We start from the raw sequence: 19,474 nt of genomic DNA, 5'->3' as shown, positions 1-19,474 counted from the left end.
TGGGTGGTAAGTTGCATGACCGAGCGATAAACGGTGAAAGGAGTGTAGTGCCGAAGTGTAAAAAGTGGCCTGGTCATTAAGGGGGTTTCAGCTAGCGGGGCTGAAGTGGTTAACATCTGACCCCTGACGACTGATGGGGTTTTGGCTGAAGGAGGATTTAGTCACAACCATATTATATCCTAGTGACTTCAGGACCTTTGATGATGTCACGGTCATGTGATCAGTCACATGAGGGGAGGAGTAAAGCAGTGGAGGTTTTTCACTGTTCAGCACTTCCTGTCATGTGACCAGTGTGACGTCATCGCAGGTCCTGCAGCCCCAGGAGGTGAGATCTGCAGGTCAGTTATTGGTCTTGGTTCTGGGTTTATTAGAATAGAGCGGTTCTATAGGTGATATATAGCAGGTCCAGCCAGCAGGGGGCAGCACCGGCCATAGAGAGTCTCTGCTCACAGGAGGGGAGTTCTCCTCAGACATGTCTGCTCCCCCCCTGGAATATTAGGAGACCCCCCAGACCCCTGTAAGAGGGGCTGTTCTCCTGGATTAGAGGGGTCTTCCATCATGTCCCCTTAGTAGTGCCCCCTCACCATAGTGCTGTCCCCTTAGTGCCCCCTCACAATAGTGCTGTCCCCTTAGTAGTGCCCCCTCACCATAGTGCTGTCCCCTTAGTGCCCCCTCACAATAGTGCTGTTCCCTAAAAATAATGTTGCCTTGTTGTTTTTTGGGAGGATTATTGGATTACTTCATGAGAGGGAGAATAAAGCGTATGAGTTGCGGTTATTAGATAAGACTGTCCTTCTGGAATAAAGAGAACGCCGCTGGGGTTGAATGATGACATTTCCATCTTAAAGGGGTTGTGCAGGGGTTTTATATTGAAGACCTTTCCTCAGGATAGGTCATCAGTATCAGATCTGTGAAGGTCCGACCCCCGGCCCCCCGCCAATCAGCTGTTTGAAGAGGAGGCAGCGCTCCATGTGAGTGTCACCTCCTCTTCATTAGACTGCCCGTTGTCTCGGAGGAGCAGTATAATTACTAGAACTCGCTCCATGAACTTGAATGAAGCAAGTAATTGTAATCGCACTACACCGCCGCTACAGGGGAGACGATGGGCGGCGTAATACAGAGGAAGCAGGGCTCGCATGGGGCACAGCCTCCTCTATAACCAGCTGGTCAGCGGGGGGCAGGTGTCGGACCCCCACCGGTCAGATATTGATGTCAATAAAAAAATATATAAAATAAAATAGGAGTTTAGTAGGATACCCTGAGGGTGAAACTCAGAGAGGGGGGGGGGGGGGGGGAGAAGGGCGCCAACAGGATAGAATAAGGTACCTGGAGGAGGATGGATGTGGAAAACTTTAAGCAATCTCTTATAGATGTAAAATAATTACATAAGATTTAATAATATAAATAAATAAAAATAAAAAAAGATATAAATAAAAGAGGTGAACAGTCGGTATCAAGAAAAAAATAAATAGTAAAACAATAATTTTGGGGAAGGCGCCTGAACACTCCCTAATCACACACAGGGAATGTACATAGAAGGGAGATACCAGGACATTTTGCACAGGTGCTTGATGGGGACCCAACACTTTGTCTGACTCCAGTTGAGTGGGGGCCACAATCTTATCAGCGCCTCTGTAGAAAAGAGATTGGTTGGATCTTCCGGTTTATCTCCCTGACACTGCAGGGTCTGAATGAATCCCTGGAATATACTAGTTATTAAAGGGGTCCTCTCACTTCAGTAAGTAGCTTTTATCATGTAGAGAAAGTTAATACAAGTCACTTACTAATGTATTGTTATTATCCATATTGTTTCCTTTGCTGGCTGGATTCATTTTTCCATCACATTATACACTGCTCGTTTCCATGGTTACAGACCACCCTGCAATCCATCAATGGAGGTCGTGCTTCCACAATATAGCAAATAACACTGGCCTATGTGCGCTCCTATGGTCCCGGCCACCAGAGAGGCTGACGCTTTTTCTTGTAGTCTGCAAGCACGACCACCACTGATGGATTGCAGGGTGGTCTGTAACCATGGAAACGAGCTGTGTATAATGTGATGGAAAAATGAATCCAGTCAGCAAAGGAACCAATATGGATAATAACAATACATTAGTAAGTGGCTTGTATTAACTTTCTCTACATGATAAATGCCACTTACTGAAGTTAGACGACCCCTTTAATACAATTGTTTTACATTAAATCCCAGTGACCGAGATACGATCAAAGAAATTAGGAGTCATTATACAGAAACATTACCCAGACCCAGAAGATGGATGAGAGGAAGTGGGGGGTGTCAGAGCTAGCTGAGATCCTGACCCTGATAAAATAACTGCTTCTACAAAGCTTCTGAAGATCACAGGAGCCTCCTGCCTTTCTGTAAGTGTGATTTATCCCTCTTTATCAGCTTTCTGAGCTCCTTAGAAAAAAACATAGTGGAAAGTAAGGGAAGTGAGGTCACTGCGTACAGTACCTGTAGAAGGGAGAATCCCCCTGCTTCTGAGTGACATGCATCTAGCTGTGCAGCTGAAACAAGATAATATGGCTGAAATAAACTTAAGGTAAGCCCAAATATAACAGTTCCTTCACAGACTGTACAAAGAAGCACTGCCATTATCCAAACCTTTTTTGAAAACTCAGGTTCACTTTAAACACAGTCCTGAGACCAAATATGAGTCATTACATTGGAAAACATTCAAATTCTCTCAGGCTGCAGAAAGCATGTCAGATCAAGTGTCTGTGACCTTCCTATCAGTCATCCCATTAATAAAGACATTTACAGTAAAAATAAGATGAGCTCTGTCGGCTGTATGTGGTAGACTGTGATGTGTATCCTGTGTAACACTGTATTCACTGTACAGCAGGAGGCCGGCTGACTGATTTATTATGGTCACCAGTCTGGTGTGTATAAGACACCTCAATAGCTAAGTCACCTCCGTTGTACAATATTGGTAGAGTTTTGTCATTCATAATTTGTGAGACACTTTAGTTCATGTAAGATGTGATTTTGCTCACAATCCTCCTTCTTTCCCTCAGGTTTCTTAGGTTCAGGACTCTCTTCTTTTTAGAGACAATGGTCTTTTCCATCAAGGACCCACCAAGGATGGAGAAGAACAGAGACCACATGGCTGGAAGGATATTAGACCTCACCCTGGAGATCATCTCCTTGATAACTGGAGAGGTGAGAGTCTCACATGACATCACTCTTATCTCTAATAATAAACCAGGGAAATGTCTGGAAAGGTGAAGGATTCTTAGAATCTCTGTAGTGATCGGCGTCTCTCCATACACAGGATTACACAGTAGTGAAGAAGTCGTCTGGTGAGTGTGTGACACCCCGTGTGTCAGGAGGATGGAGCAGGACCCAGAGCCCCATCACCGAGCCTCCACCTCATTCCCTGATACATGAGCAGAAGATCCTAGAACTTACCACCAGGATCACTGAGCTGCTGAGCGGAGAGGTGAGCGCTGCTGGGAATGCTGGGACATTATACAATAACGCCAAGGGAGGGGTCTGGTAATGACTGTGTCCTTGTGTTGTCAGGTTCCTCTAAGGTGTCAGGATGTCGCTGTCTATTTCTCTATGGAGGAGTGGGAGTATTTAGAAGAACACAAGGATCTGTACAAGGACGCCATGATGGAGAATCACCAGTCCCTCACATCACCGGGTAAGAGGAGACCTTCCATGACTGTAGAGGAGAGAACAGTTTTGAATCAGAGTGCGGATGTAGTTGTGCTGTGCCACAGATTTGGCTGAGGCTACTGCTAAAGGAACAGCTAGATTACCCCCGCGCTCCCCTACAGTCCTTACCCTTTAATCCATATGGACATCACTGCAGGGGAACCACCAGGCCACTACATTTGGAAGCAGTCTCTGTTCAGTGGCTGCTGACCCACTGGGATCAAGAGGTACCAATGAAAAGCACCAAGAGATCAGTCAGAACTGTAGCCACAAGACAAGCAAAGACAGGGAGCGTTTGTGCAATGCAGTAAACAGTGCAAAGATCAGAGTAGGCAGCACAGGGTCAGTACTGGAAACAGGCCGCGGTCAGTTCAGGCAGCAATAAGTTAAATCCAGTTAACAGGCAGAGGTGAATAAGGCCGCTTTCAGACGAGCAAGTGTTACGCCCCGGACTCGCAGTGCAGCACCCGTCCTGACCTCCCAGCACTGCCGGGGTCGCATTATACTGATTTATGACGCTATGCAACGCTTACAGTTCTGGAACGTATTAGATAACACTGATAGCATTATGTCAGTGTTATTCAATACATTCCAGACCTCTAAGGGTTACATAGCATCATAAATCAGTATAATGCTTTTCGACCCTGGCAGTGTGGAAGTTCAGGACGGGTGCTACGATGTGAGTCCTCAGCGTCACACTCGCTCATCTGAAAGCAGCCTAAATGTGCAACTGAACTCAAGAGTGGAGCTCCTTGGTAGGAAACTAGCAACTCTAACCTCTTACTCAGGAATCATTCCACAGGGGAGGGAGCCTTAAATATCCCAGGGAGGCTAGCCATAGAGTGGACAGATTAAGGCCACGCATGCTGGTCCTTTAAGAACCAGAGGAAGCGCATGCCCTACAGGCAGACAAAGCCACTGCAGGCCAAGAGCTGGCCACAGATCAGCACGCTGTGGACAGAACAATAAAATGTCATCAGGTATGGACCACCGGAGCAGGGATTTGGGTAAGAGCTCCAACGGCCTACAAGGAACAAAGAGATGTCAGCAGCCACAGACCGGCCGGCATCACAGATTTACTTATCATTGGATATAGACAATGTTTTCAGTCACCGTGTGTTTTCCTACAGATGGATCCAGTCAGAGAAATCCACCAGAGAGATGTCCCAGTCCTCAATATTCCCAGGACTGTCCAGGGGAGAAACCAAATATCCCACTGGATCATCAGGTAGGTGAAGCTGAGGTTTCTACAAATCCTCTACAGACTGATGTAATAGAGCTTTCTACCGACCTCCCCCAGCAGCAGTGGAGTATACTGTACGCTCCATCTACTGACCTCCCCCAGCAGCAGTGGAGTATACTGTACTCTCCATCTACTGACCTCCCCAGCAGCAGTGGAGTATACTGTACGCTCCGTCTACTGACCTCCCCCAGCAGCAGTGGAGTATACTGTACACTCCATCTACTGACCTCCCCCAGCAGCAGTGGAGTATACTGTACGCTCCATCTACTGACCTCCCCCAGCAGCAGTGGAGTATACTGTACGCTCCATCTACTGACCTCCCCCAGCAGCAGTGGAGTATACTGTACTCTCCATCTACTGACCTCCCCCAGGAGCAGTGGAGTATACTGTACGCTCCGTCTACTGACCTCCCCCAGCAGCAGTGGAGTATACTGTACCCTCCGTCTACTGACCTCCCCCAGCAGCAGTGGAGTATACTGTACTCTCCATCTACTGACCTCCTCCAGCAGCAGTGGAGTATACTGTACTCTCCATCTACTGACCTCCCCCAGCAGCAGTGGAGTATACTGTACTCTCCATCTACTGACCTCCCCCAGCAGCAGTGGAGTATACTGTACTCTCCATCTACTGACCTCCTCCAGCAGCAGTGGAGTATACTGTACCCTCCGTCTACTGACCTCCCCCAGCAGCAGTGGAGTATACTGTACTCTCTATCTACTGACCTCCCCCAGCAGCAGTGGAGTATACTGTACGCTCCATCTACTGACCTCCCCCAGCAGCAGTGGAGTATACTGTACACTGTATTTCATGTTATTGTTGTTTGCAAATGGTTTCTGGTGTCAAAAGATTGTATTAATTGTAATTAAATGGAACTTGTCAGCTGAAATTCGGCCTCTAAACTGCCCCCTTTAACCCTTTCCTGACATCCATACATGTACAGTCGTGGCCAAAAGTTTTGAGAATTACATAAATATTGGAAATTGGAAAAGTTGCTGCTTAAGTTTTTATAATAGCAATTTGCATATACTCCAGAATGTTATGAAGAGTGATCAGATGAATTGCATAGTCCTTCTTTGCCATGAAAATTAACTTAATCCCAAAAAAACCTTTCCACTGCATTTCATTGCTGTCATTAAAGGACCTGCTGAGATCATTTCAGTAATCGTCTTGTTAACTCAGGTGAGAATGTTGACGAGCACAAGGCTGGAGATCATTATGTCAGGCTGATTGGGTTAAAATGGCAGACTTGACCTGTTAAAAGGAGGGTGATGCTTGAAATCATTGTTCTTCCATTGTTAACCATGGTGACCTGCAAAGAAACGCGTGCAGCCATCATTGCGTTGCATAAAAATGGCTTCACAGGCAAGGATATTGTGGCTACTAAGATTGCACCTCAATCAACAATTTATAGGATCATCAAGAACTTCAAGGAAAGAGGTTCAATTCTTGTTAAGAAGGCTTCAGGGCGTCCAAGAAAGTCCAGCAAGCGCCAGGATCGTCTCCTAAAGAGGATTCAGCTGCGGGATCGGAGTGCCACCAGTGCAGAGCTTGCTCAGGAATGGCAGCAGGCAGGTGTGAGCGCATCTGCACGCACAGTGAGGCGAAGACTTTTGGAAGATGGCCTGGTGTCAAGAAGGGCAGCAAAGAAGCCACTTCTCTCCAAAAAAAACATCAGGGACAGATTGATCTTCTGCAGAAAATATGGTGAATGGACTGCTGAGGACTGGGGCAAAGTCATATTCTCCGATGAAGCCTCTTTCCGATTGTTTGGGGCATCAGGAAAAAGGCTTGTCCGGAGAAGAAAAGGTGAGCGCTACCATCAGTCCTGTGTCATGCCAACAGTAAAGCATCCTGAAGACCATTCATGTGTGGGGTTGCTTCTCATCCAAGGGAGTGGGCTCACTCACAATTTTGCCCAAAAACACAGCCATGAATAAAGAATGGTACCAAAACACCCTCCAACAGCAACTTCTTCCAACAATCCAACAACAGTTTGGTGAAGAACAATGCATTTTCAGCACGATGGAGCACCGTGCCATAAGGCAAAAGTGATAACTAAGTGGCTCGGGGACCAAAACGTTGACATTTTGGGTCCATGGCCTGGAAACTCCCCAGATCTTAATCCCATTGAGAACTTGTGGTCAATCCTCAAGAGGCGGGTGGACAAACAAAAACCCACTAATTCTGACAAACTCCAAGAAGTGATTATGAAAGAATGGGTTGCTATCAGTCAGGAATTGGCCCAGAAGTTGATTGAGAGCATGCCCAGTCGAATTGCAGAGGTCCTGAAAAAGAAGGGCCAACACTGCAAATACTGACTCTTTGCATAAATGTCATGTAATTGTCGATAAAAGCCTTTGAATGTATGAAGTGCGTGTAATTATATCTCACTACATCACAGAAACAACTGAAACAAAGATCTAAAAGCAGTTTAGCAGCAAACTTTGTGAAAACTAATATTTGTGTCATTCTCAAAACTTTTGGCCACGACTGTAGTATTCTTTACTGAGTAGCACTATATTTTCCCCCTTGTCCGCCGGTTTCACAACAATGCCTTCTTGTGACTGTAGCCATTTCAGTGCTTGCTCCTCACCTCGAGAGATATTGTGGTTAGCTTGGGGGTAAATCAAAGATTTAACCCCTTCAAGCTCCTTTTGGTGGAAGACATCGATGCTATTGCCGGCAGGCGGGGGGGGACAAAATGTGGAGGGGAGACCACCAGTGAATCCCGGAGTAACTCCCACCTCCGGAACGATGTCCAGACTGGTTTCAGCCATCCATTCCAGACAGGAAATCTCTGTCTGATTAAAGTTGGCATGTGTGCTGAAACCTAAAGGGCCAATTGCTGCAGGTCGTTCACCTTCTTTATGTTCGACATGAATCGGGGCTGAGGAGTTATAAATTCTTCTGAGGTTTAAGTTCCTAATAGCTTTGAAAAGATCAATTTCAAAATCTGTTGGGTTGAAGCTCTCCACCAGACTGTAGTTAAGGCCTTGATTGAGGACCCTGACACAGTCGGGCGGTAGCTCTACTCCCGACAGATTTAACACTATGTTTTTGTTTCCTCGAAAGGAATCTCCTCAGCTATCGTCGCCAGGATACTTGTTTGCGCTTGTATCCCTGTTTTCTCGGCCTGCTTCCTTTCATTGCGTTTCCCTCTCCCCCTTCTAATTCTCCTACTAAAGGGGACCCCTCATGGGTTAGTCCTGTGGACTCAAATGGACCGCGGATATGTTGGTCATCAGAAAAACTGGAATCTGAGTCAGAGGTCCAGAAATCGCTTCTCTTCCTCCTTGAAATGCGTTGTTTTCTCTGGGGCTTATTACTACAATTAAAAAACCTTCCAGATTCGTAATCCAGTTTGTCTCTTAGGAATTTCTCTAGTTTTTTTCTTTAATTTCACTCTGAATTACGGTCAGTTTCTTGTCAAGGCGTTTAAAGAAGCTGCTGGACTGACTTTCTGGTAGACGGTTTTGAAGCACGCTTTTAGCTTTTTCTAATTCCATCTGAACCGTAGTGTATTCCTTTTCGTTTCTTTGTAATACCATCTCCAGAATTTGGTTGGAGAAATCAAGGTGCAGTTGTTGCATTCAGAGGTAAAGGCTGTGTCCTCCTGATACTGCGCCATTTCTTTGTAGATCCGGAGACCTCTGGGAACCCGATTACTTTCTTTGTAGGATTTGAGGGAACTTATGGTCCAGTACAAACGGACCTCTTTTTCAGACAATTGTGTTACCCTCGTTTCAAGTGCTTTTGTGCTCAATATTTCAAAAACATCTTTCTGATTGCACTTAAAAAATATGAATCTGAACCCTCTCTGCCCTCTGTAACACCCAAATGCGCCTCCATTTGTTGTGAAATGTCCATGACAGAAGATGAGGATTGTCCTGTATCCATGGTGTATCCAAAAAAGAGAAGATGGAGGCAGCATGACCGGTAAAAATCCCTTTAATGCGGGAACCGCCAAGTGAACAGACGTGCAAGTTTGTGACGTTTCGGCTGCAGCACAGCCTTTATCAAACACAGGTGTTTGATAAAGGCTGTGCTGCAGCCGAAACGTCACAAACTTGCACGTCTGTTCACTTGGCGGTTCCCGCATTAAAGGGATTTTTACCGGTCATGCTGCCTCCATCTTCTCTTTTTTGGATTCTACATTAAGGAGCCCTGATGAATCTTGGACTCCAGGTAGGCTGTTGCATACCGGAAGACCTCAAGTCCTGGTGAGTGCGATTCCACTTTTATATTTTTTGTTACTGTATCCATGGTGTGGCAGTACTGCGATGCCGGGTGCTCTACCAAAAATTATTTTCTGAGCAAAGCACAGTAGTATACAAATAGTAAAGTAAGACGTAGGTTGAGGTGGCACTGCGGCTTCAGATCTGAAGCCGCAGTGCCACCTCAACCTACGTCTTACTTTACTATCATCATAGATAAGACCCAAGGCGCTAAACAATTCATCTAACGACCGGAGGGACGGTGATCCGGTCGGAGAAAAAGCCCAAGATTGGGCGTCCTCTTTTAGCAATGAAATAATCATACCCACACGTTGACACTCATCCCCAGAAGAGTATGGACGCAGCCTAAAGTATAATTTACATGACTCCCTGAACCGGATGAAATTGTCACTACCCCCGGAAAACCTGTCCGGGAGAGCTACCTTCGGTTCAGGGTAGGCCTGGAACCCACCACCGGAACCAGCAGTCTGTGGACTCTGAATCTGCAAAACCATTGCACGGAGGTCTGCTACCTCCAAAGTCAAATTTTGCAGCTGTTGACCAGTGCAGTCATAGCATCCATAGCTGCACAGATCAGAACGAAAAATTTTTTGGTATTGGCTCTGGATAATGTCACAGATGTTGTAGGGGAGAACACCAAAAGACAACAAGAAGGAAGGGAAAAGACACTAGGCCTCACCGCTAGGGAAGTAAAAGGGTCACCACCTGTAAAACCCTGCTCTTGGCCCTAACTCCTATCCGTACGGTACGGGCACCTCTCGATAGTAGAGATGCCGATACACAGGAACCTAGAAAACCCTGGTGGCCCTCAGATGCCCTAATAGTAATGACAGGGCAGAGACAACCAGCTCCTTCCCTGGTGAAGGAACCAGCATCTCACTTAGGCCTAGTAAACAACAAAGGTAGGGGGGAATACAAAACACTAAAAGCGGAACACTTAACTTCTGAGGCTGATGGATGATGGACGAACAGGACTTCACCACGAACCATACTCCAGCTCTTCCAAAAACCAAATGAAGCTTTCCAGAGCAAGGACTGATGGGTAAAGTCAGAATAAATAGGGGGAGGTGAAGGTCACATGATCCACACCTGAACAGGGGGTGTGGACATACCAGCAACACACAGACAAAGTGAAACCAAAAGAGGCTGTCAGATAACTAATGTGCAGATAATCTTTCAGACCTTTTCAAACCTGTCACCGGCATGACAGGATCCATACTGAACGGATACCATTGTTTGCATTTATAGGACAGGACATGGGAGCGGGATCTGTGTGCTGAGGAGGAGGCTGCATCAGAGGAGAAGGGTGATGGTGTGGCTGCAATAAAGAGTGGAGGCAATGTATGGCCAGAGCCAGATCTACTTCTATTTTGATGAGCAGGGGAACTGGTGATGACACTGAAATAGGGTTGCAACGATTAATCGACATTATCGATAATATTCGATAACGGGATTCGTTGTTGACGATTCCTGTTATTGAATAATCGGCCGATTTGTTGCTAAGCGGGCGGGAGCGGGTGGCAGCGTGTAAAACTTATTAGTACACTTCTTAGCAGGCAGGAGGTCGGGTAGGAGGCCGGGTGGCGGCAGCATAACTTACTACGTCGCGCGCCTGCTCCTCCCACTTTATGAATGAAGGTGCAGGCGCATGACGTAGTAAGTTATGCTGCTGCCGCCACCCTTCCAACTGCCCGGCCTCCTGCGATAGTTTAATACTAGTAAGTTAGGGTCTGGAGTGATTTTGCACTATAAGTAGTTTAACATCCCCTACTTAATAGATATGATTAGGTGAGCGGGGCCCGGTGTAATAGAATACAGTGACTGCATCGGGCCCCGCTCCTATTACAAAACCGAAATGCCAGCCCCCACACCTGTATTGGGGGTCATTCACAATCACTACACAGGAACACTGTTATGGGGGGGATCTGTGGATGACACATATGTGTTATCCACAGATCCCCCATAACAGTGCCATCCACAGATGCCCCCATAACAGTGCCAGCCATCCAAAGATCCCCCCCATAACAGTGCCATCCACAGATGCCCCCATAACAGTGCTTGCCATCCACAGATGCCCCATAGCAGTGCCATGATTGCCATCCACAGATCCCCCCATAACAGTGCCATCTACAGATGCCCCCCATACCATTGCCATCTACAGATGCCCCCATAACAGTGCCATCCACATTCCCCCCCCTCCCATAACTCAGCCAGGTAATCAAGATAATAGTAGTAGGGAGGAGTACCAGTCTTAGAATGAGATAGAAAGAATGTGCAATAAATTATAAGCTGTACATCCACACCGTCGGAGCGTCTCTTCTCTGCTACAGGCCACATAGCATGTAAGAAGAGAGCTAGCCTAAGCCCTGACCATGTGGACATGTTGTCTTTTTTACATTGTAATGCAAAATTTTTATAATTATGTAAGTCCTAAAATTGTTTTAATATGGCCTTTGAACATACTTTTTCAAGTAAAATCGTATAAACCCCTTTTTTTGTCATTTTGGTGTTTTTTCCCGATTAATCGATGAAATTATAAAAAACAAATAGATTATTCAAATAATTGTTAGCTGCAGCCCTACACTGAAAACAAGTTTGGCTGCCGCTATCTCTGTGCGAGCAACTCATGTATGGCTGTTTTTCTCCACGAGGCCAACACACAAAACTGATCTGCAGGATTAAAATATGTCATTGACATTCAAACACAAGCATTGGCAACAGAGCTATATTGCAGCACATGAGACGGCATCACCAAATCCAGTGGGAAAATAGAACTGGCCAGCATTCAATAAAGTCTGTCCACTTTCTCCCAGTCTCCTTTGTGACAGCCAGGCCACATCCCCAAGCAGTACAGTGACATTATCATCATCAACTTCTTCTTCTCCTGCTCATACTCCTCCTTTTCTTCTGTTCCATCATGAGACATCGATAACAGAATGTGCGGCCATGGGAAATCTATTCGCAACCAGCAATTAGCTTATGTGCAAACTGAACTCCCACGTGGCCAAGTTGCTGGCAGTGCAGTTGCTGCTGTACCACTTAGTTGGGGTAATTGCAATGCAGTTGCTGCTGTACCACTTAGTTGGGGTAATTGCAGTGCAGTTCCATTCCTTCACCAAAATTTAAGTCACAACTCTCCCTCTGTCTCTGCTACAACAAGTAGAAGAAGCTGCTGCCCCAAACCTGGTGCAGTAAACGGAAATGCACTGTCTTAACAGGTAGGTTCAGTTGTACCTAGATGGCAGGTGGCATTTTCTTACCCAAGCAGGCAAAATTGTCCTACGAGTTTTCAAAACATTAGCTTTGTCAAAATAATTCAGGCACATGGATCCTTGAGGATTTTCACACATTTCCAGCAGATGACAATGAATAGATCTGCCATTGCTGGGTATTTATGATCAGCCCAGTGAGGCGACTGCCTGCCTGTTCATGGTGTTCCATACTGTACTGCAGCTGCTGCTCCACCTGGTGCCATTACTACTACCCCTAAATGGCTGCACATTGCCTGCCTTTTTTGTGAGGTTTCTCATTGCACTGCTGCTCCCAAAAAAGGGAGAATTTTTGCCTACAATACGGGACAATTATTGGAATGTTTTCATTTTAAAAAGCATAACACATGAGACGGCACAGTGTCTTTTTAAATAGGCTGCTTCTTAACATTGTCAAAAACGTTCCAATAGTTGTCCCGTATTGCCCAAATACCCAGAGCTATACAGATCAGTGTCATTTTGACATTATTTAATGTTAGGGTTTAAAAGGGGGAGTGAAGAAAATAAAATTAAAAAGAAACACAAGAGAAATAATATGTGTCCTAGGAGATCTTAGAGTGTGATATACCAGATCTCAGGCCAATCGGAGCACTTGTAATTGAGGTAGAATCGATTCAGCCCCAAATCGAATTCTTGGAGTGATTTTGTCCGAATTGGACCCAAAACAAATTTCAAGAAATTCGCTCATTTCTAAGGCTACTTTCACTTCTGCGCTTTCCCTATCCGTCATAGGATCTCAGTAGCGGGGGAAAACTCTACAGTTTTGTCCCCATTCATTGTCAATGGGGACAAAACTGAACTGAACGAAATGGAGTCACCAGAATGCATTCCGTTCCGTTTGGTTGCATCCCCATCGCGGAAAGAATAACACTGCAAGCAGCATTTTTCTGTCCGCCATGTGGTGTGGAGTAAGACGGATCCGTCATGGCTCACAATGTAAGTCAATGGGGATGGATTTGTTTTCTTGGACATAATAGAAAACTGATCCGTCCCCCATTGACTTTCAATGGTGTTCATGACGGATCTGTCATGGCTATTTCAAAGATAATACAACCGGATCCAAGTGCAGACGGTTGTATTATCTTGACGAAAGCGTTTTTGCTGATCCATAATGGATCCAGCAAAACCGCTGGTGTGAAAGTAGCCGAATTCATGTATTGTTGAAGTGTTTCATTTCCACCTGGACATAAGAAAAACTAGCAGAGGGGTATATTTTTCTCATGTCTTTCATCTTGCAGGAAAGTTCTGGTGAAACGACGAGAGGACTTGAAAAACCCATCTCAGTGTCTGTGAAAGGTAAGAGCCTTCCATAAATCTTTTCTGATTGTAAATGTCTTTATTAATGGGACAATTGATAGGAAGTTCAGAGAAACCTCCTCTTTATCATCATTAATGATACAATTAATATTAATAATTAAGTTATAGCCATAATATCCCTTTATCTTCATTGGCACCGGTAAAATGTGACACAATGTGAATAGATTCAATCACAAACACAAAAATGATTGGAGGGTAAATGCTGATTCAGAATGAAGGTCACATGATACGATAGGCCAAAGAACCTGTAGTATGTGGACCCATGGGGTCCTTCTCCAGTCAGAGTGCTCCAGGTGTCCATACCCCCTCTCAGACAGATTCCCACCTTGTAGGGGAGATCAGTAGTACAGGATGTAAGCATTCAGTCAGATTAGGGCCTGGTCCTAAAGATGAAGGGTAAATAGCCATTGAAATAATAACTGAAAAGTGAAGGCATCTAATGATGTTAAGAGAAAAAAGGGAAGGAGGACACATGCAAATTAGCTGGTAAAAATTGAAAAAAGCTAACCAAACCTGCAGAGATGAAAGTAGATGAAAGTATGATAAGTAATAGGTAGTAGTTCTCTAAAGACTGATCAAAGACAGTTTAAAATAGGTGAACATTTTAGACAAGAGGGAGGCTCTGCAAGAAAAAGTAAATCTGTGCAGTACTCTTACCAAACTAGTCTTCGGTCAGTACAGGCCAGCATCACAGGAGATGTTGCAGGAAGCCCAGCAGGGTAGCAGGGGAAGGTGGAGGAGAGATCAGTTTTGCAGATCAGAGGAGACCAAAGTATTTCTAGACTGATAGGATCTAGCTAAGAAGGAAGTTGCTAAGGAGGGCCAGGCAGCCAAGATTAGTGATGAGCGGCATAAGCAATATTCGTTTTCACGATATTTCGTGAATTTTTCGCATAATATTCGCGATCTCCAGTCATCATTTTCACACAAATCGGCACTAATGATGCGCATTTATTTTTCGCAATACGTGCAACTTCACATTTTATCAGGTCTGAATAGATGTTACTGATTGGTGCACTAATTATTGTTGTGACATCACAGCACTGTGTCTAACAGAGACACTAATCCCTATCACACTACCTAACACCCTGCACTGGAACCTATCTGCTACACTATATCACTATCTAACCTACACTGACTATCTCCCACTAACTCTGTCTGTAGACAAAGCACAATGACACTGCTGTCTCTCTCAGAACTGCAAAAAACAGCAGAAAATGGCTGCTGGGTAGTTTCCTATATAGTAAGGGGTAGGCAACTTTCCTATTGGTTGCTAGTGATGTTGCTAAGCTCTGACAAAGATATTGCAGCCTTCTCATTGGCCCATAAGCAAGAAGCAGTAGTATTGATGAAAAAAAACTAGAATATTCGCAATTGCGAATATATAGCACTTTATTCTAGATTTTCGCGAATTCTCAAAGTGCCGATACTTGCGATAAAAATTTGCGATTAGAATATTTGCGATCAACACTAGCCAAGATCACAGGAGGTAGATCTTGATCCTGAAGGAATCCTGGGTCTGAGAATAAATGAGCGTCACTTATTTCTGACAAAATGGGCAAAGGGAATCGCCAGTGATATAAGATCCCTCAATCCTGAAACAAGTCAACCAATGGTTTTAGAATGACACGTTGCACCAATATGTGGTAGGGAAACGTTTATATCAGTGTATTTATCCAGAGGATTCTACAGGTTATTGAAGATGTAGTGATCACATTTCCTGGTTTTCAATTGTCTCAATTAAGCTGTGAAAATAATATAATATTGTTTCTTTTTCCAGTGGAAGACAGGATGAGCGACTCCTATGGACATCTCCATATATCTTCTCATCATGAAGCAGAAGATAACAATACCATACAAGATGATTTAATAACTCCTAATGTACCCTCAGTCCTTCACAGCAGAGATCTATCCACTGATACCATTGGTCACAAGAAACCTTCATCTAAGCAATTACTGATTGGTAAAACAAGAACTAAACAGAAATGTGGGAATATTTTTTCTAGTTTTAAAAAGAAATCTAATCTTTTTTTGCATGAGAGAAATTGCAGAAATAACAGGTCATTTTCATGCTTGACATGTGGAAAATCTTTTAGCATGAAGTCCATTCTAGTTAGACATCAGAGAACTCACACAGGGGAGAATCCGTATTCATGTCCTGAATGTGGGAAAGGCTTTAACAATCAATCAAATTTTATTCGGCATCGGAGAACTCACACAGGGGAGAAGCCATTTACATGTCTTGAATGTGGAAAGTGCTTTATTCAAAAATCAAATCTTGTTACACATCAGCGAACTCACACAGGGGAGAAGCCATTTTCATGTCTTGAATGTGGAAAATCTTTTAGCATGAAATCCATGCTAGTTGCACATCAGAGAACTCACAAAAGGGAGAATCCATATTCATGTCCTGAATGTGGGAAAGGCTCTATCAGTCAATCAAGTTTTATTCGGCATCAGAGAACTCACACAGGGGAGAAGCCATATTCATGCCCAGAATGTGAGAAATCTTTTATTCTGAAATCTTGTCTTGTTAGACATCAGAGAACTCATACAGGTGAGAAGCCATTTCTATGTCTTGAATGTGGAAAGTGCTTTAGTCGGAAATCAAATCTTGTTGCCCATCAGAGAACTCACACAGGAGAGAAGCTATATTCATGTCCTGAATGTGGGAAAGGCTTTAACAGTCAATATAATTTTTCTCAGCATCAGAGAACTCATACAGGAGAGAAGCCATTTTCATGTCTTGAATGCGGGAAATGCTTTAGTTGTAAGACATATCTTGTTACACATCAGAGAACTCACACAGGAGAGAAGCCATTTGTGTGTCCTGAATGTGGGAAGTGTTTTGATGTGAAGTCATTGCTTATACAACATCAAAGAATTCACAAAAAAAAGAATCAATTTTCATGTTCAGAATGTGGGAAATGTTTTAGTCAGAAATCACATCTTGTTCGACATCAGAGAATTCACACAGGAGAGAAGCGATTTATGTGTCTTGAATGTGGTAAGTATTTTGGTGCGAAATCAATGCTTCTAAAACATACAAGAAGTCACACAGGAGAGAAGCCATTTTCATCTTTAGAATGTGTGCAACCTTTTAGCCAGAAATCACATTATGTCGAACATGAAAAACTCCACTTAGAGGAGAAGCCATTTTCATGTTCACAATGTGGGAAATGCTTTAAGACTCAAACAAATTTTTTTCGGCATCAGAGAACTCATACAGGTGAGAAGCCATTTCTATGTCTTGAATGTGGAAAGTGCTTTAGTCAGAAATCACATCTTGTTGCACATCAGAGCACTCACATAGGAGCACATCAGAGAACTGAAAGAGGAGAGAAGCCATTTATGTGTCCTGAATGTGGGAAGTATTTTACGGTGAGATCAATGCTTAACTATCATCTAAGAAGTCACACAGGGGAGAAGCCATTTCCATGTCTTGAATGCGGAAAATGTTTTGGTCGGAAATCACATCTTGTTAGACATCAGAGAAGTCACACAGGGGAGAAGCCATTTATGTGTTCTGATTGTGGGAAGTGTTTTGGTGTGAAATCAGTGCTTATAAAACATCTAAGAAGTCACACAGGAGAGAAGCCATTTTCATGTCTTGAATGCGGGAAATGTTTTAGTCAGAAATCAAATCTTGTTAGACATCAGAGAACTCACACAGGGGAAAAGCCATTTGTGTTCTGAATGTGGGAAGTGTTTTGGTATGATATCATTGGTTATAAGACATCTAAGAAGTCACACAAGAAGGAAGCCATTTTAATGTTCAGAATGTGGGAAACGTTTTAGCCAGAAATCAAATCTTGTGAAACATCTGAGAACCCACTTATGAGAGAAGCCATTTTCATGTATTGAATGCGGTAAATCTTTTGATATAAAGCAAATCTTTTTAGACATCAGAGAACTCACACAAGGGAGAAGCAATTTTCATGTTCAGAATGTGGGAAATGTTTCACCTGTCAAGCAAGTGTTGTTCGACATCACATCATTGTGAGACCTGCTGCCTATTTATGTTTTCTGTATAACTTAAAACGGTTGGCCAGTTTCCCATATTAATGACCTATCCTCAGGAAAGTGAGTCGACCAGTATGCACCGATATTGAGAACATGTAGAACTCTTGGAACAGACTTTAGTCAAGACATGCTTGAATTTGATCGATAGATGCCCAGTACTGACAGACTGCCGAAGGAGAGACATTGCTACTCTCTCCCTGTTAACTGTACATGGCTTCAGAGGGAGGGTATAATGGATATCTTTGCATGTGATCAAACCCCCTTCCACCATTAATCAGACAGCATACTTGCAAAACGGTAAAAGGAGCTCTATGGGCAATATTGAACCTTTAAAGTCTGGACTGAAAATGCAGCCTGTTTGTGGTCCTGAAGTGAACTGAGCAAGGCTCGGACTGGCCCACAGGGGTACATGTGAATCCACCGGTGGGCCCCTAGTCTCCCACCCCTTGCATAAGTGGCACATAACACAGTAGACTTGCTGCACTACATACATATATTCAATGTACAGCACCTCAGCCAGCCTATGTTCATATAACAAACTTCATAGATAATTAAAGAAACTCCCCAGTTTATTATTATAGACAGGATCAGATGGCTGAGATGTCTTCTAAGTATAGAGGAAAGCTAGCCAGTATCCTCTTTTCCCCAGGACCTACCTTCTCAAAATTGCTGTGTGAGCAGGTAATATTTGAATGTATCTGTACAATGGACCCTAGGCACCCCAGTCCAACATTTAGCTGTGCGTACACTATAAACCCTCCCAATGTGTCGATTGCTGCTAAATGCGGTGTCATCGTGGCCATAACAGATGACAGTCACAAATACTTGTGCTGGATGTGATTTATCAGTTGCTACTTTAAATGTGGATATGATCCCTAGAGCTGAAGATTAGGAGAACCCTATATCAGAATATTAATTGTTTTACTAGATAGCCCAAGAGTGATGTCTCTATCTGAATAAATCCTCTACTAAAGGTGGATATTACTGGTGTAATATGGGGCACTTTTCACTTTTAATCTTTCATAAAATATGCTTAAATTTTCAACCTAACATGGAAATTCATTTGCTGAGTTGCAATCTACTACCATGGAATGGACAAGCTCTAGGATTCAGTTTGCCTATTAATGTGCCTTATAGGGTGGATTGTTCGCTATTATTAATAGAGTTTCACTCTGCGTTAATCATCCTGTTCTCTTCCTATGGCATAATATCATAATGGGCAGCACGTGGCTGACTAAGGACAACATCTGCATGGAGTTTGTACTTTCTCCCCGTGTTTGCTCCAGGTAAAGAGTGATGATAATGTCTGTAAAGCGCTGTGGAATATAGTAGCGCTATATAAGTGCAAAAAATAAATATGTATAATATATTAAGAGTGATCTTTTATTATTGTTCATTATATTTCTTGTTTTTATACATAATATATATCTTATTGTCAGTTTTCTTAAATAAAAAATAAAATAAAAAATGTCCTTGAAACATCAAAAATTATATAGAACTGACCAGCCCAATCTGTCCATAAGAGTGCAATAATCAGTGGGTGTGGAACCACTGTGTCCACCAAACGGTTTGTCTTCGGGCTACACCTATGATTGTTATCCTGGCAGTCCCCTGGTATTCACACCTTAACCCTTATACAGGGATCTGGAATTCACTATAGGGGTGCCACCAGGCTACTACCTCCTGGAGTAAGTCCTGTTTGGTA

General features: G+C 43.8%; 1 protein-coding gene and 1 long non-coding RNA gene across 2 annotated transcripts; both read left to right on the top strand.

Moving 5' to 3' along the window:
• Positions 1-297: 297 nt before the first annotated feature.
• LOC122934885 lies at positions 298-3,327 on the top strand. The gene is made up of 3 exons (XR_006388740.1): positions 298-338; positions 3,037-3,181; positions 3,294-3,327. It is a non-coding gene; the product is annotated as an uncharacterized LOC122934885 (long non-coding RNA).
• Positions 3,328-3,428: 101 nt separating this feature from the next.
• On the top strand, positions 3,429-19,122 carry LOC122934744 (oocyte zinc finger protein XlCOF6-like). The gene is made up of 5 exons (XM_044290421.1): positions 3,429-3,461; positions 3,545-3,668; positions 4,813-4,910; positions 13,668-13,725; positions 15,527-19,122. Exons 2-5 carry the CDS (start codon positions 3,584-3,586, stop codon positions 17,440-17,442), a joined length of 2,157 nt encoding a protein of 718 aa, XP_044146356.1. The 5' UTR covers positions 3,429-3,461; positions 3,545-3,583; the 3' UTR covers positions 17,443-19,122.
• The last annotated feature ends 352 nt before the right edge of the window (positions 19,123-19,474 follow it).

This window comes from Bufo gargarizans, chromosome 4 (genome assembly GCF_014858855.1).
Source record: "Bufo gargarizans isolate SCDJY-AF-19 chromosome 4, ASM1485885v1, whole genome shotgun sequence".
Lineage (NCBI taxonomy): Eukaryota > Metazoa > Chordata > Amphibia > Anura > Bufonidae > Bufo > Bufo gargarizans.
The sequence above is the reverse complement of the archived record's forward strand: the minus strand, read 5'-3'. Positions and strand labels throughout refer to the sequence as shown.